Raw genomic sequence first — 18,621 nt, 5'->3', positions numbered from 1 at the left:
TGGAAGTTACTATATGACCTCTCTGTATCGCGCCATGGTCAATGCATTTGTTCGACTTGGCTGTTCATGTATAATAACTCGCACTTGTGCCTGGTGATGACTTACAACGTAGAGAATCTTTTTATATGAGGTGGCTGAGACTATTAGGCAAGATGGTATAATAATGCGGCCATACCACCTATCTATTCGGTAATCTAAAACGTAATATGAAAGAGCGACGCCAAACAGAACCCAAAAGGTTCCTACCATGGAATATGTTCGCTTTAAAGTTACAATTTGTCTGTATTTCAGCCCCGACAACAGAGTGAAAAGTCCGTCCACGCTTATGGCCACCATCGTCAACAGTGACACGGAACATAATGCATAGGCTGTTAGGTAAGCTGCGTTGTATGCTAATCGACAAAGATTCCATTCTTCGCGAACCAAGGACATCCAATAAGTAGCAATGAAAGGCTGGCTAACAAGGCTGACTAACAATTCAGTTGTCGCCAAAGAACGATACAAGAGTTTGGACGGCGGGTGAAGAAAAACTACTTTGTGAAGGGCAACAAGAATGATAAGGTTTCCAAAAAAAGCCGTGAGGGAGAGGAGGATTTGAACTACCGTGAAATAACTCGATTGTTGTCGCACTCCACCAGCTAATGATGGCGAATAAACCAGATCTTCAAATTTTTTTGTTTTTCCTTCAAATGCTGTTAAATTTGTAGTCGGCATCATCAGTCTCTACCTTTCTGTGGATATAACAAAGATATTTCGCCTTGACAACAACTTCACATCCACTGTGACTTAAATATCAGCTTTTAATAATGCCTATCTATTCAAGAATATTATCTATATCATTTACTCCATTTGAAATGGGCGAACGATCTCAAGTGTCTTTTGTGCCACAAAACATATCACAATTTCCCCAGAGGTTCGAGTGCGAGCCTTGCATTTATTACCCTCGATCCTAAAAAGGAACCAGTTGTTGAGCGACACGACCTTATTCCACAATTTATACTGGCTTTATATCCTGAACCGTTCTCAAGATAGATCTTAGAATGGAAATATTATTGAACATATCATAAATAAATAAAATATTCCTCCCACGAGAGACATTTTGTATGCAAGTTATCACTGGTTTGCAACTGAACAATAGTGTTTGTTTGAGTGACCAGTTTATCAAATTAACAAGAATATTGAAAATGGCATCGTATAACAGGGGAAAATTTATACCCTATGTGATTACTTTTTGAAAGGAAAAGGTGGAAAAATCAGTGTTTGACTAAAGAAAACCTTCGCCGACTGCTTTTGACAGATGATGAATTGCTTATGCTAATGCTGTGATGTCGGGATCTGTCAGAATTATGGTACTGAAAAACGAATGGGAGATTGAAAAACAAAATATTTGTAATGCAGATGCTAATCGGTCAGAAAGCAATTTGAAGACTTCCTACAGACGAAGTTATGATCACCAACACCACGTTCTTTTAACCAACGTTTGTTTTATTTATTTTGTTTTGTTTTTATTTAACTATACTGAATTGTATTCTCTACAATACGGTTTTGCTACCGAATAATATTATTCCATCACATCATAAGTGCAGAGCACTAAGCTACCAAAAACCATTTTTATATTGTTTGCTTTATTAACTTATCGAAGAGAACAGTCAAACTTTTTTTGCTGAGTAATTATTTGATAGCAAAACAGTTCCGTCGTAAACAATGAAAGTTGTTATGTATACGACAGGTGATTACATTCATCATGTCGAAGTCTCGATTTTTCTCTGGTAGTAAGTTGCTCCATTACTGGCCTAGAGAAAATATGTTTTGTACTCAATCGCAGTCGTTATCACAGCTTTATTGAAAGCTCATCGAGTGATAACAACAGCAGCTAAATACAAGCTCCGTTTATGTTAATAGCCCAAACAGGCTGAGACATTCTGATGACAAATTCTAGTTATAGATCAGAATCAGTTTTGGCTAGCTCGTAACTCAACATAACAAAGAAAAGAAAAGAAAATTTTGGAGTATCCAGGACATGACTCTGAAATGTCTAGAAATCACGATGATTACTAATTTTTGAAACTTGCTAACCAATTTTACATGATTCTTATTTTATTGATGAAATTTGCTGTGCTTACGATGACTTATGGGAAGCGGGGAATGGGCAGAGTTGAGAGCGCGTACTTTCCATAGCTGTGGCCCGGGCTCGATTCAAAAAGTTCCGCCAAATTAATAGGCCTAAAGCTACATATAAGAATTAGAATTTAGAAAACAGAGGAGCCCCTCTCTGGCTCCCTGACGGCTCCATTTTGTATCTTTAGCTCAAATTGTTTTTTTGTATAAATTTTGAAACTCCCGTTTGAATGAAAACAGACCAGCTTTACGGGCCTTACAAGTTATCGGGAAAACCTTCTAGAAACGGGGCCCAGGAGTAACATGTGGGTCGAGCATGGTCTAGTGAAGGGTAAATTTGGATGTTTTCAACTGTATACCAATTCGATAAAAGGAGTTTAAGAAAAGACCGCGTGACATTGTTCAGAAATGACCGTAATCGTGACAAAATGGAGCCCCTGGCTCCTGTAACACTACTTTATCTCTAAACCATCCTTCTGAGTTGATATGACATATCTCATCCAGTTTTGTGAGCATGGCAGAATCCTGAGAGCATTCTGCTTAAGTATCTTCACCAATTAAGGCCTGATCAGTACTATTTCGTACTCATGTAATTAAGCCTAACAAGCCTCTTCATTGAGTTTATGTTTTATCATTCCTTAGACGAACCGACTAGGCTACTTGGGGTAATCTGCATGAATAAAAAAGAATACTAAAATATTTCGCCACAGGGTTCATTCTCCTGTTATGGTTACTAAACGACTAACTACTATTTTTCACCTGTCAATTGTTCTTCAGAGCATTTGAATGCAATACACTATTTATAAGTGGCTCTAAGTTTCCATCACCTTTCCTCTATCCTGACAGCCGAGATTTTAAAATCAGCTTTAAAATAAACAGTACATGCAGCCGTCGAAGTAGAAATAGACTTATGCCAGAAAGACTACTTGTCTGATTGTCTGCTTTACTGCTTGTCTCACCTCACTAATCCTCCAGCAGTAAAGGATTGGGTTTAAAGTTGAGTTAAAGAGAACCATGACATTTGCCATTCCCCTGAGTATGATGAGATGAGGAGATCGGTTTTTACTAAAAGTGATAACAATTTCCACTGTAAAACTTGGTGCATAGCAGAAAACTAATGCTAACTGCACCCACAGTGCACCGTACACTGCCTTTTTGTATCGCACCATGTTCAGTGCATTTGGTTGACTCGTCTGATGTTGATCTTGATGTGGATCACGTACTTGAGCCTGATGACGATTGAGAGCAAAAAATATCTTTGTGTATGAGGCGATTGAGATTACCAGGCAAGATGGTGTCAATATAGATCTGCACCAAAGGACTATACGGTAATTGAAATGAAAAAAAAAACCACTGACTAAAGATAAAACCCAAATGATAGCTAAAATGATATACGTGCGCCTCAAAGTTACAATCTCTTTGTATCTGAGTCCTGACAGCATGGCGAGAAGTCTGTCCACGCTTATGGCCGTCATCGTTGAAAAAGAAACGAAACACAACGCAAAGCCTGTTACGCCGGTTGCTTTAAATGAGTATTGACAAAGACTCCAGTGTTCGTGAACCACGGACATCCAATAGGTGGCATAGAGAGGCTGAGTAACCAGACCAACCAACAGGTCAGTTATGGCCAGACAACGATACAAGAGTTTGGATGGCGGATGAAGTGAAGACTCTTTATGAAGGGCAACAAGGACAAGTGAATTCCCAAGAAATGCTGTGGTGGAGAGGAGAATGTTGACAGCTGTGAATGAGATGGACTGTTGTTTTAATTCACCTACCCAAGGGGGGGAGCATTCTGATCCTTTAAATGTTTTCGTGCGTGTTCCATTTTCCGTTACATTTGCTGCCGCCATCATCCTTCTTTACTCTATATACTCTTTTGCAGATGATCCTCAAAAACAACGAAGAATCAGTTGTTAATATGGTGCTTTATCGATTTTTGATATAATTTACGCAAACTTGGGACGCCATGAACTATCTTTAAAAGTAAAAAGCCCATTTCGAAAACGTTAATCGGTATTGGTAAAAGTAGAAAACTGAATACATAAAACTATTCAAAATAAATTTGTGATTACACATGCATAGTTACGCCAAAAAAGTATTTGAATTTTTTGTTTTTGTTTTCTTCCTGTCGCTCCTGACTAGAACTTTAAGATAATGGCATGCTCTCTACTCATCAGTGTGCACTGACCTCTGCCTTTATGCCCTAAAAAAGCCGTCTGAAAGTAGGTGTAGCGTTCACAGTTTACCTCAAACACCACAGACAATACAAATTCTCCTTCCCTTGGGGCTATTACTTTCCTGCGAATCATCTTCAGCTATTTATAATATAGAGTGAGTTTAATAGTAAACAATTCTCTTAGCGGAAACTCTCGAGCTCCATTTTTGTATGGTTTGACGTCTTAACTTAGATTTTAGTGCGCATTAATGGTAAATTTATCGAGAAAACGTCCTTTTATACGTGTTATAATTGTCATTTCATCATAACAATATAAAACTGTCATGCATTGATGGTCATCTCATTGCGATGAACTCGAGACGACTAATGATCTCTGTCAGCTTTGCCAAACTAAAAGCGAAAAATATTACATAAAAAACTCTGAGGTGAAGAAATTCGAGAAGTGTGACAATATTACTTAAAACTAATGTCTTCATTGCTAATTGATGTTCACTAACTAACTCTTCCAGTTTTTATATCTTCAATTCAAATTCGATTGAAATTTCAAAAGGATCAAAGAAAGGTCAATAACATCACTGTACCAAGCACAACATGACGCGTTACTATACCATTTGTTACCTTAAATTTTGCAACTTCCTACTCTCTTTTCATAAAAGAAACATCTTTAAGCAAGAAAATTCAAAGTGTTTGTCTTACCCAGACAGGATTCATTAGCAGCAATGCTGAGTTTCTAAGAGCAGGTGTTAGCAACTTTTGAATTCGATTGTTATCAATAAAATGAGAAAACTTTTTCTGACATGAGAAGCTGTAAGTACATGACCTATGATAGCCTCACATCTTGAATATCTAACTTAGGTAATAAATTAGTGCTTTTAAAATTACTTGCGCAAAGAAATCTGTGAATAGGGTATTGAGGTATATAATTTTGCGCTCCATTAACAGTATTTTTAGTGAGATTTGATGCTGGTAACATACTGTATACAGCTATTCATATCAACCAGGTTATAACTAGTTTTCATTATTTTTATCATAGTTTTCTTTGTTATAGTTTGAATATTTGACAGGTCTCAAACGATATCTCTATTTAAAAACAACGATGATCTTCTTTTCACATACTGATCTCAGTATACTTTATACAAGAACTGTAGATATTCTAGTGCGCTAGTCGAACAAGAACTATCGTCAATTTAACAAACAGAGAAGCCTTGACTGTGCTCTGTTCTGTTTAAAGCACACAGGAAGCGGCTAGACACGAGATAAGTGTAGGGAGAAACACAAGATGTAGTCGAGTGTTTCTCCTCAGACCCCTGGGCTTCACTTTAGTTTTGAACATTGTTGACGTCAATAAGGTGATAGACAATGGAAAACTCATGAACAATTTGTTAAACAGATGTTAACAAAGTCCACATCAAACAACAACAAACATATGAAACATATGTATGAACTGCGGTTATGAGACGTATATGTGAACGATCCTTCGCAGTAAAGCACTATTTGAGCAATAGTGAAAATCAGACCTGAAAAAAAAAAAATTTCAGGCCTGCACGGGATTCGAACCACTGACCTCTGCGATACTAGTGCAGCGCTCTACCAATTGAGCTAACAAGCCAACTGGGAGCAGGCCATCAAATTAATTCGACATAAACCCGTAGATGATAAATCAAACAACAACAAACATATGAAACATATGTATGAACTGCGGTTATGAGACGTATATGTGAACGATCCTTCGCAGTAAAGCACTATTTGAGCAATAGTGAAAATCAGACCTGAAAAAAAAAAAATTTCAGGCCTGCACGGGATTCGAACCACTGACCTCTGCGATACTAGTGCAGCGCTCTACCAATTGAGCTAACAAGCCAACTGGGAGCAGGCCATCAAATTAATTCGACATAAACCCGTAGATGATAAATCAAACAACAACAAACATATGAAACATATGTATGAACTGCGGTTAATTCCACTAGTATCGCAGAGGTCAGTGGTTCGAATCCCGTGCAGGCCTGAAATTTTTTTTTTTTCAGGTCTGATTTTCACTATTGCTCAAATAGTGCTTTACTGCGAAGGATCGTTCACATATACGTCTCATAACCGCAGTTCATACATATGTTTCATATGTTTGTTGTTGTTTGATTTATCATCTACGGGTTTATGTCGAATTAATTTGATGGCCTGCTCCCAGTTGGCTTGTTAGCTCAATTGGTAGAGCGCTGCACTAGTATCGCAGAGGTCAGTGGTTCGAATCCCGTGCAGGCCTGAAATTTTTTTTTTTTCAGGTCTGATTTTCACTATTGCTCAAATAGTGCTTTACTGCGAAGGATCGTTCACATATACGTCTCATAACCGCAGTTCATACATATGTTTCATATGTTTGTTGTTGTTTGATTTATCATCTACGGGTTTATGTCGAATTAATTTGATGGCCTGCTCCCAGTTGGCTTGTTAGCTCAATTGGTAGAGCGCTGCACTAGTATCGCAGAGGTCAGTGGTTCGAATCCCGTGCAGGCCTGAAATTTTTTTCAGGTCTGATTTTCACTATTGCTCAAATAGTGCTTTACTGCGAAGGATCGTTCACATATAAAGTCCACATCTTTATAAAATTTCGTTATAAACACTATGAAAAGTTCTTAATTATGACAAAATCGAGTTCCTGGCTCCTGTAACAACATGTTAACACTTTCACCCAGTTTTGATAACATAGCAGAGTCTTAAGAGCACTGTAATTCCAAAATGAGAATAGCCTTCGCTACTTCATTACAAATGCGCGATTGGAGACATGGTGTTGTTTGATTGTGGCTACCGAGCTACAATTTTCCACCTGTCAGTTGTTCTTTAGATAATTCGAATACAATATACTATTTCGAAGTAGCTCTTTGTTGTAATCGTTACTCTTTTTATCCCATGTCACTCTTCTCCTGTCAACCGTAAATTCTTAATCATGCAAACGTCGAAACAAGGTCTACCCCTAAGCAAGGCAGACTGCTTGACTGTTTGTCTACTTCAATTTACTGCTTGTCTTATCTTTTTGATCTTCCATCATTTAAATAACAGAGTTTAAGCAGTGGAGTTAAAGAAAGCTAATTAGTTTGCCTTTCCCCCTGATTATGATGAAATTCGCAAATTGGTTTTTACTAAAATGGTAAAAATTTCCACTCTAATATTTGGTACATAACAGACAACCAAAGCTAAATGCATCCACAGTGCATTGCCTTTCTGTATTGCGTGATGTTCAGTGCATTTTGTTGGCTCGGCTGTTGTTGAACATGATGATGTGCGTAAACCTGATAATGACTGAGAGCGCGAAAAATCCTTAGCACGAGGCGATTAAGATTACCAGGCAAGATGGTATAAATATAAATTAAACCTAAGGGTTATACGGTAATTGAGATGAAAAAGGAAAAAGCAACTAGAAGTAAAACCCAAACGAATCCCAAAATTATATATATGCGCCTCTAAATTAATTAGGAGCGATCTTGTTTTTCTTGAGTGAGTGCTGGCAGCTTTTGTATTCAATTGTCATTAAAATGAAAGAGTGTTTACTCACAATACCAACTGTATTTACATGCCTTGTGATAGCGTCACTTCTTCTTAAATACTCGATGGAATTTGTAATGAGAGTTCTTTTAATATTACTTGCGCAAAGAAATTTGACTGGGCCTTTAAGAAATATAAGTTTGCACTGGATAAACAGTATTAATTGATGCTGGTAACATACTGAGAGGCAGCTAATCTTGTATTGGTCTCAAACGATGATAGTGATGATAAACCTCTTTTCTAAGCATTTACTTCAGTATATTTGAACACATATTAACAAAGTCAACATCTTTACAAAGGTTCGTTGTAAACACTATGGTTCCTTTAACAGCACGTTAACTTCAAATCATATTACTGAACTAAGTTGACATATCTCATCCAGTTTTGATAAAATCGCAAAATCCTAAGCGCATTCTGACTCCAAAATACTAATCCTCACTACTTCATAATGAATATGCAAATGCTAGATATGTTCTTCTTTTATCGTGGTTACTAAACTGCAACTTTTTTACCTGACGGTTGTTCTTAAGATAATTTAAATACATCTATAGTTTTCCTTACTCTTTTTATCAAATGGTATATCTTCTACTCTCTCCTTACAGCAGTATCTTTAAATAGCTTCACCCAACCGTCGAAACAAAGTCAACCCTATGCATAGCAGATTGCTTGTCTGATTGTCTGCTTTACTGCTTGTCTCACCTCACTGATCCTCCAGCAGTAAAGAAATGGATTTAATGTGGAATTAGAGAGAACTATGACAATTGCCGTTCCTTTGAGTATAATGAAATTCGGAAATCGGTTTTTACTAAAGGTGTTAACTATTTCCACTGTTAAAATTGGTACATAACAGAAAACTAATGCTAACTGCACCCAAAGTGCACTGTAAACTACTTTTTTGTACTGCGCCATGTTCAGTGCATTTGGTTGGCTCGGCTGTTGCTGAACGCGATCTTGTACTTGAGCCTGATGATGACTGAGAGCAAAGAAAATCTTTGTGTACGAGGCGATTGAGATAACCAGGCAAGATGGTATAAATATAAAGCCGTACCAAAAGGCTACGCGGTAGTTGAGATATGAAAATAACCCAAAGACTAGAGATAAAACCCAAATGAGAGCTAAAATGATATACGTGCGCCTCAAAGTTACAATTTCTTTGTATCTAAGTCCCAACAGCATGGCAAGAAGTCGGTCAACACTTATGGCTGTCAACGTCGACAAAGAGACTGAACCTAGCGCACTGATTGCTACGCAAGATGCTTTAAATAAGTATCGACCAAGACTACAGTGTTCATGAACCACGAACATCCAATAGGTGGTATAAAGAGGCTGAGTAACCAGACCAACCAACAGGTCAGTTATGGCCAGACAACGAAACAAGAGTTTGGATGGCGGATGAAGAGAAGACTCTTTGTGAAGGGCAACGAGGATAAGTGAATTCCCCAGAAATGCTATGATAGAAAGGAGAATGTTGACTGCTATGAGTGAAATGTATTGTTCTTTTAATTTGCCTACCCAGAAGGGGAAGCAGTCTGATCCTTCAAATGTTTTCGCCTGTGTTCCACTTTCCGTTATATTTGCTGCGGCCATCATCCTTCTTTACTCTTTCTACTATTTTGCAGATGATCCTTAAAAACAACGAAGAATCAGTTTTTAATATGGGGGTTTATCGAATTTTGATATCATTTACGCAAACTTGAGAAGCCATGAGCTATCTTAAAAAGTAAAGGACTGTTTTAAAGACGTTAATCGGTGTCCGTGAAAATAGAGAACTGAATACATAAAATTATTCAAAATAACTTTGTGGTTACAGATGCATAGTTACCCCAAGAAAATATTTGAGTTTTTTTTCGTAGTTTTTCGCTTGTCGCACGTGACTAGAACTTTAAGATAATGGCATGCTCTCTACCCATCAAATTGCATTGACCTCCACCTTTATGCCCTAAAAATGTCTGAAAGTAGATCTAGGGGTAAACAGTTTACTTCAAACACCATTGACAATACAAATTCTCCTTCCCTTAGGACAATTACTTTCCTACGAATCATCTTCAGCTATTTACAATATAAGGGGAATTATTTTTATTGGGCCAAGTACTTTCCTGCGAATCATCTTCCACTATTTACAAGATAGGGTAAAGTTTTAAGTTCTGTTAGCGAAAACTCTCCATATTAGTATGGCTTGATGTCTTAATGTAGATTTTAGCTCCCATTAATTGTAAATTTACCGAGAAACCATCCATACGTAGGTGTTATAATTGTTATTTCACCTTAAAAATATAAAACCGTCATGCATTGATAGTCATTTCATTGCGATGAACTCGAGGCGACTAATGATCTCTGTCAGCTTTGCCAAAAAAAATTACCTAAATCGCTGACGTGAAGAAATTCAAGAGGTGAGACAATATTGCTTAAAACTAGTGTCTTCATGGCCAATTTACTTTCAACAACTAACCATTCCAGTTTCTATATCTTCAATTCAAAGTCGACTGAAATTTCAAAACGATCAAAGACAAGGGAATAACATCACTCTACCAAGCACAACATTAAACGGTTACCATACCTTTTATTACGTAACCTTCACTTTACAACTTCTTTCATCTCTATTCACCCTCTTTTCTTAAATAAAACACCTTTAAGCAAGAAAATTCAATCTGTTTGTCTCATACAGACAGAATTCATAAGAAGCGGTGCTGAGTTTTTAAGAGCGGGTGTTAGCAGCTTTTGAATTCGTTTGTTATCAATAAAATGAGAGAATGTTTTCCACCAGACAAGCTGTAAGTACATGGCCTGTTATAGCCTCACATCTTGAATATTTGGATAAGGTAATACATTAGTTCTTTTAAAATTACTTGCGCAAAGAAATCTGTGGATAGGGTTTTGAGTAATATAATTTTGTACTCGATTAACAGTCTGTTCGGTGAGAATTGATGCTGGTAACACACTCTAAACAGCTAGTCATATCAACCAGGCTATAACTAGTTTTAAATATTTTTATCATAATTTTCTTCGTTATAGTTTGCATATTTGACAGGTCTCAAACGATATTTCTTTATGCATAAAAGATGATGATCTTCTTTTCACAATACTGACTTCAGCATACTTTATTTTACAATAACCGTAGATATTCAAGTGCGCTCGTTGAACAAGAGCTATCTGCAATTTAACAAACAGAGAAGCCTTGACTGTGCTCCGTTCTGTTGTAAAGCACGCAGGAAGCGGGAAGGCTCGAAAGAGGTGTAGGGAGAAACACGAGATGTAGTCGAGTGTTTCTCCCCAAACCTTTTGGTTTCCCTTTAGTTTTGAACATTGTTGACGTCAATAAGGTGATAGACAATGGAAAACTCATGGACATTTTGTTAAACAGATGTTAAAAATGTCCACATCTTTGTATTATAGTTCCGTTGCAAGCATTATGAAAAGTTCCTAATTATGACAAAATCGAGTTCCTGGCTCTTGTAACAACATGTTAACACATTCCATCCAGTTTTGATAATATAGCAGAATCCTAAGAGCACTGTAATTCCAAAATGACGGTAGCCTTCACTACTTCATTACAAATGCGCGAATTGGAGACATGGTGTTGTTTGGATGTGGCTACCGAGCTACAACTTTTCACCTGTCAGTTGTTCTTTAGATAATTCGAATACAATATACCATTTCGAAGTTGCTCTACGTAGTTGTCGTTACTCTTTTTATCACATGTCATATGTTCCCCTCTCAACCGTAAATTTTTAATCATGCAAACGTCGAAACAAGGTCTTCCCCTAGGCAAAGCGGACTGCTTGTCTGATTGTCTGCTTTAATTTACTGGGTTAAACAGTGGGGTTAAAGAAAACTTATTCATTCGCCTTTCTCCCTGATTAGGATGAAATTCGCAAATTGGTTTTTACCAAAATGATAAAAATTTCCACTGTAATATTTGGTATATAACAGGCAACCAAGGCTAAATGCATCCGCAGTGCATTGCCTTTTTGTATCGCGCCATGTTTAGTGCATTTGGTTGTTGTTGAACATGGTGATGTGTGTAAGCCTGATGATGACCAAATGCCCGTGAATTCTTTGGGTACGAAGCGATTAAGATTACCAGGAAAGATGGTTTAAAGTAAAGTCGCATCCAAGGGTTACACAGTAATTGAGATAAAAAAAAAGCCAGCAACTTAAGATGAAACCCAAACGAACCTATAATGATATATGTGCGTCTCAAAGTTAATTAGGAGTGATCTTTAGTTTATCTTGAGCGAGTGTTGACATGTTTTGTATTCAATGGGCATTAAAATGAAATATTGCTTTACCTCAAGACCAGCTGTATTTACATGCCATGTGATAGCCTCATGACATCTTGAATATTCGATCGAATTTGTAATAAAGTGCTTTTGAATTACTTGCGCAAAGACATTTATGAACAGGCTTTTAAGAAATATAAGTTTACACTCCATAAACAAAGTATTAATTGATACTGGTAACATACTGAAAAGCAGCTAATTTTGTATTGGTCTCAAACAATAACTTCATGTAAAATAGTGATAAACCTCTTTTCTAAGCATTTCCTTCAGTATATTTGAACACATATTAACAAAGTCAACATCTTTACAAAGGTTCGTTGTAAACACTATGGTTCCTTTAACAGCACGTTAACCTCAAATCATATTACTGAACTAAGTTGACATATCTCATCCAGTTTTGATAAAATCGCAAAATCCTAAGCGCATTCTGACTCCAAAATACTAATCCTCACTACTTCATAATGAATATGCAAAGGATAGACATGTTCTTCTTTTATCGTGATTACTAAACTGCAACTTTTTTACCTGACGGTTGTTCTTAAGATAATTTAAATACATCTATAGTTTTCCTTACTCTTTTTATCAAATGGTATATCTTCTACTCTCTCCTTACAGCAGTATCTTTAAATAGCTTCACCCAACCGTCGAAACAAAGTCAACCCTATGCATAGCAGATTGCTTGTCTGATTGTCTGCTTTACTGCTTGTCTCACCTCACTGATCCTCCAGCAGTAAAGAAATGGGTTTAATGTGGAGTTAGAGAGAAGTATGACAATTGCCGTTCCTTTGAGTATAATGAAATTCGGAAATCGGTTTTTACTAAAGGTGTTAACTATTTCCACTGTTAAAATTGGTACATAACAGAAAACTAATGCTAACTGCACCCAAAGTGCACTGTAAACTACCTTTTTGTACTGCGCCATGTTTAGTGCATTTGATTGGCTCGGCTGTTGCTGAACGTGATCTAGTACTTGAGCCTGATGATGACTGAGAGCAAAGAAAATCTTTGTGTACGAGGCGATTGAGATAACCAGGCAAGATGGTATAAATATAAAGCCGTACCAAAAGGCTACGCGGTAGTTGAGATATGAAAATAACCCAGCGACTAGAGATAAAACCCAAATGAGAGCTAAAATGATATACGTGCGCCTCAAAGTTACAATCCCTTTGTATCTAAGTCCCAAAAGCATGGCAAGAAGTCGGTCAACACTTATGGCTGTCAACGTCGACAAAGACACTGAACCTAGCGCACAGATTGTTACGCCAGGTGCTTTAAATAAGTATCGACCAAGACTACAATGTTCATGAACCACGGACATCCAATAGGTGGTATAAAGAGGCTGAGTAACTAGACCAACCAACAGGTCAGTTATGGCCAGACAACGATACAAGAGTTTGGATGGCGGATGAAGAGAAGACTCTTTGTGAAGGGCAACGAGGATAAGTGAATTCCCCAGAAATGCTGTGATAGAAAGGAGAATGTTGACTGCTATGAGTGAAATGTATTGTTCTTTTAATTTGCCTACCCAGAAGGGGAAGCAGTCTGATCCTTCAAATGTTTTCGCCCGTGTTCCACTTTCCGTTATATTTGCTGCGGCCATCATCCTTCTTTACTCTTTCTACTATTTTGCAGATGATCCTTAAAAACAACGAAGAATCAGTTTTTAATATGGGGGTTTATCGAATTTTGATATCATTTACGCAAACTTGAGAAGCCATGAGCTATCTTAAAAAGTAAAGGACTGTTTTGAAGACGTTAATCGGTGTCCGTGAAAATAGAGAACTGAATACATAAAATTATTCAAAATAACTTTGTGGTTACAGATGCATAGTTACCCCAAGAAAATATTTGAGTTTTTTTCGTAGTTTTTCGCTTGTCGCACGTGACTAGAACTTTAAGATAATGGCATGCTCTCTACCCATCAAATTGCATCGACCTCCACCTTTATGCCCTAAAAAAGTCTGAAAGTAGATCTAGGGGTAAACAGTTTACTTCAAACACCATTGACAATACAAATTCTCCTTCCCTTAGGGCAATTACTTTCCTACGAATCATCTTCAGCTATTTACAATATAAGGGGAATTATTTTTATTGGGCCAAGTACTTTCCTGCGAATCATCTTCCACTATTTACAAGATAGGGTAAAGTTTTAAGTTCTGTTAGCGAAAACTCTCCATATTAGTATGGCTTGATGTCTTAATGTAGATTTTAGCTCCCATTAATTGTAAATTTACCGAGAAACCATCCATACGTAGGTGTTATAATTGTTATTTCACCTTAAAAATATAAAACCGTCATGCATTGATAGTCATTTCATTGCGATGAACTCGAGGCGACTAATGATCTCTGTCAGCTTTGCCAAAAAAAATTACCTAAATCGCTGACGTGAAGAAATTCAAGAGGTGAGACAATATTACTTAAAACTAGTGTCTTCATGGCCAATTTACTTTCAACAACTAACCATTCCAGTTTCTATATCTTCAATTCAAAGTCGACTGAAATTTCAAAACGATCAAAGACAAGGGAATAACATCACTCTACCAAGCACAACATTAAACGGTTACCATACCTTTTATTACGTAACCTTCACTTTACAACTTCTTTCATCTCTATTCACCCTCTTTTCTTAAATAAAACACCTTTAAGCAAGAAAATTCAATCTGTTTGTCTCATACAGACAGAATTCATAAGAAGCGGTGCTGAGTTTTTAAGAGCGGGTGTTAGCAGCTTTTGAATTCGTTTGTTATCAATAAAATGAGAGAATGTTTTCCCACGAGACAAGCTGTAAGTACACGGCCTGTGATAGCCTCACATCTTGAATATTTGGATTAGGTAATACATTAGTTCTTTTAAAATTACTTGCGCAAAGAAATCTGTGGATAGGGTTTTGAGTAATATAATTTTGTACTCGATTAACAGTCTTTTCGGTGAGATTTGATGCTAGTAACACACTCTAAACAGCTAGTCATATCAACCAGGCTATAACTAGTTTGAAATATTTTTATCATAATTTTCTTCGTTATAGTTTGCATATTTGACAGGTCTCAAACGATATTTCTTTATGCATAAGAGATGATGATCTTCTTTTCACAATACTGACTTCAGCATACTTTATTTTACAATAACCGTAGATATTCAAGTGCGCTCGTTGAACAAGAGCTATCTGCAATTTAACAAACAGAGAAGCCTTGACTGTGCTCTGTTCTGTTGTAAAGCACGCAGGAAGCGGGAAGGCTCGAAAGAGGTGTAGGGAGAAACACGAGATGTAGTCGAGTGTTTCTCCCCAAACCTTTTGGTTTCCCTTTAGTTTTGAACATTGTTGACGTCAATAAGGTGATAGACAATGGAAAACTCATGGACATTTTGTTAAACAGATGTTAAAAATGTCCACATCTTTGTATTATAGTTCCGTTGCAAGCATTATGAAAAGTTCCTAATTATGACAAAATCGAGTTCCTGGCTCTTGTAACAACATGTTAACACATTCCATCCAGTTTTGATAATATAGCAGAATCCTAAGAGCACTGTAATTCCAAAATGACGGTAGCTTTCACTACTTCATTACAAATGCGCGAATTGGAGACATGGTGTTGTTTGGATGTGGCTACCGAGCTACAACTTTTCACCTGTCAGTTGTTCTTTAGATAATTCGAATACAATATACCATTTCGAAGTTGCTCTACGTAGTTGTCGTTACTCTTTTTATCACATGTCATATGTTCCCCTCTCAACCGTAAATTTTTAATCATGCAAACGTCGAAACAAGGTCTTCCCCTAGGCAAAGCGGACTGCTTGTCTGATTGTCTGCTTTAATTTACTGGGTTAAACAGTGGGGTTAAAGAAAACTTATTCATTCGCCTTTCTCCCTGATTAGGATGAAATTCGCAAATTGGTTTTTACCAAAATGATAAAAATTTCCACTGTAATATTTGGTATATAACAGGCAACCAAGGCTAAATGCATCCGCAGTGCATTGCCTTTTTGTATCGCGCCATGTTTAGTGCATTTGGTTGTTGTTGAACATGGTGATGTGTGTAAGCCTGATGATGACCAAATGCCCGTGAATTCTTTGGGTACGAAGCGATTAAGATTACCAGGAAAGATGGTTTAAAGTAAAGTCGCATCCAAGGGTTACACAGTAATTGAGATAAAAAAAAAAGCCAGCAACTTAAGATGAAACCCAAACGAAACCTATAATGATATATGTGCGTCTCAAAGTTAATTAGGAGTGATCTTTAGTTTATCTTGAGCGAGTGTTGACATGTTTTGTATTCAATGGGCATTAAAATGAAATATTGCTTTACCTCAAGACCAGCTGTATTTACATGCCATGTGATAGCCTCATGACATCTTGAATATTCGATCGAATTTGTAATAAAGTGCTTTTGAATTACTTGCGCAAAGACATTTATGAACAGGCTTTTAAGAAATATAAGTTTACACTCCATAAACAAAGTATTAATTGATGCTGGTAACATACTGAAAAGCAGCTAATTTTGTATTGGTCTCAAACAATAACTTCATGTAAAATAGTGATAAACCTCTTTTCTAAGCATTTCCTTCAGTATATTTGAACACATATTGACAAAGTCCACATCTTTACAAAGTTTCGTTACAAACACTATGATTCCTTTAACAGTACGTTAGCATCAAACCATATATCTGAGCTGAGTTGACATATCTCATCCAGTTTTGATAACATAGCAAAGTCCTAAGCGCATTCTGATTACAAAATAATAACTCTCACTACTTCATAATAAATATGCAATGGGAGACATTTTATTATATTATTGTGGTTACAAAACTGCTATTTTTTTTACCTGACAGTTCTTCTTAAGATAATTTAAATACGACAGGCTATCAATAGTTTTCTTTACTCTTTTTATCAAATGGCATGTCTTCTACTCTCTCCTTGCAGCCGCATTTTTCAATAGCTTCATCGAAGCGTCGAAACGAAGTGAACCCTATGCACAGTAGACTGCTTGTCTGATTGTCTGCTTTACTGCTTGACTGACTTCACTGATCCTCCAAGCAGTATAGGAACGGGTTTAATGTGGAGTTAAAGAGAGCTGTGACAGCTGCCATTCCTCTGAGTACGATGAAATTCGGAGATGGGTTTTTACTAAAAGAGATAACTATTTCCACTGTGAAAATTGGTACATAACAGAAGACTAATGCCAACTGCACCCAAAATACACTGTGAACTCCATTTTTGTATCGCGCCATGTTCAGTGCATTTGGTTGGCTCGGCTGAACGTGATCTTTTACTTGAGCCTGATGATGACTGAGAGCAAAGAAAATCTTTGTGTACTAGGAGATTATCAGCCAAGATGGTATATTGGCGAAACTAGTCGCCACTTCTCTACCAGGATAAAGGAGCACACGGAAAGCGATAAAAAGTCGCATATTTTTAAGCATTTTAACACATCTCCTTCTTGTGAGAACAAATACTCCCTTTCTTGCTTTAGTATTCTGAATTCTGCCAACAACTCAATTGATTTAAAACTCAAAGAAGCTTTTTATATAAATAAGATCAAACCTGAACTTAACAAACAATTACAGCATTCGTATGATGAACGATCCCCGCAGTAGAGAGAGCTATTTATGCAATAGTGAAAATCAGACCTGAAAAAAATCAAATGAATAAAGGCTGATAGTTTCGAAACAAACTGTTTGGGGCTGCGTCAGTGGGAGTAACGAAATAATTTGGATATATCAACAAAGTTGAAATGGTAAATTGGCCACCTTAACGATTACAAAAGCGAAAATCAGACCTATTGCATAAATAGAGCTCTCTACTGCGAGGATCGTGCATCATACGTATCTATAACCGCAGTTCAAAATACATGAACTTCTTATATATTCATCGTATCTGATTTACCATCACGGGTTTATTACGAATCAACTTAACGGTCTGTTCCCAGTTGGCTTGTTAACTCAATTGGTAGAGAGCTGCACTAGTATCGCAGAGGTCAGTGGTTCGAATCCCGTAAATGCCTGACTTTTTTTTTTTTTTCAGATCTGATTTTCGCTATTGCATAAATAGCGCTCTCTACTGCGAGGATCGTGCATCATACGTATCTATAACCGCAGTTCAAAATATATGAGCTTCATATATATTCATCGTATCTAATTACAGTATTATAATACTTTACCAGCATTGTAGTTCACACCTTTGATTTCATGTCTGTTGTCACGCTGTAATTAATAACGCTTTTGTATTACATCATACTGTAAATATTTTATTCATCTACTTGTCTGTTATATAATTACTCACGCTCAGTTACTCATTGATTGAAGATGGCATAAGCATGCCGAAACAATGTCTCTAAAAAAAGTTGTATATTTCTTACAATATTTATCCTACTTGCTACTACTACGACCTTATGACAAGATGGTATTAATATAAGGCCGTACCACAAGGTTATAAAGTTATTGAGATAATAAGATAAACCAGCGGCTAGAGAGAAAGCCCAAACGATTGCTAAAACGATATACGTACGCCTCAAA

At 36.9% G+C, this 18,621-nt stretch overlaps 3 protein-coding genes across 6 annotated transcripts; all 3 read right to left on the bottom strand.

Annotated features, from left to right (window-relative positions):
* Positions 1–1,464: 1,464 nt before the first annotated feature.
* Positions 1,465–13,072, bottom strand: LOC111342972 (melanocyte-stimulating hormone receptor-like). Of its 3 annotated transcripts, XM_088738832.1 has the most exons (3): positions 10,389–10,415; positions 9,344–9,456; positions 1,465–4,009 (listed from the first exon to the last, which is right to left on the bottom strand). In XM_088738832.1, exon 3 carries the CDS (start codon positions 3,972–3,974, stop codon positions 3,027–3,029), a length of 948 nt encoding a protein of 315 aa, XP_088594958.1. In that variant the 5' UTR covers positions 3,975–4,009; positions 9,344–9,456; positions 10,389–10,415; the 3' UTR covers positions 1,465–3,026. The 3 variants fall into 3 exon arrangements, with proteins under 3 accessions (XP_088594958.1, XP_088594959.1, XP_088594957.1); XM_088738833.1 differs by lacking the exons at positions 9,344–9,456; positions 10,389–10,415 and adding an exon at positions 13,016–13,072; XM_088738831.1 differs by lacking the exons at positions 9,344–9,456; positions 10,389–10,415 and adding an exon at positions 8,723–8,830.
* LOC111347103 (melanocyte-stimulating hormone receptor-like) lies at positions 8,062–9,421 on the bottom strand. Its single transcript, XM_088738834.1, has one exon. It carries the CDS (start codon positions 9,419–9,421, stop codon positions 8,480–8,482), a length of 942 nt encoding a protein of 313 aa, XP_088594960.1. The 3' UTR covers positions 8,062–8,479.
* Positions 12,102–14,818, bottom strand: LOC148720768 (melanocyte-stimulating hormone receptor-like). Of its 2 annotated transcripts, none has more exons than XM_088738836.1 (2): positions 13,947–14,079; positions 12,102–13,749 (listed from the first exon to the last, which is right to left on the bottom strand). In XM_088738836.1, exon 2 carries the CDS (start codon positions 13,712–13,714, stop codon positions 12,773–12,775), a length of 942 nt encoding a protein of 313 aa, XP_088594962.1. In that variant the 5' UTR covers positions 13,715–13,749; positions 13,947–14,079; the 3' UTR covers positions 12,102–12,772. The 2 variants fall into 2 exon arrangements, with proteins under 2 accessions (XP_088594962.1, XP_088594961.1); XM_088738835.1 differs by lacking the exon at positions 13,947–14,079 and adding an exon at positions 14,681–14,818 and having other exon boundaries at positions 12,103–13,749.
* Positions 14,819–18,621: the final 3,803 nt, after the last annotated feature.

The sequence above is a fragment of the Stylophora pistillata genome, chromosome 11, assembly GCF_964205215.1.
Source record: "Stylophora pistillata chromosome 11, jaStyPist1.2, whole genome shotgun sequence".
Taxonomy (NCBI): Eukaryota; Metazoa; Cnidaria; class Anthozoa; order Scleractinia; family Pocilloporidae; genus Stylophora; species Stylophora pistillata.
This window is presented reverse-complemented; position numbering and strand designations above follow the sequence as displayed.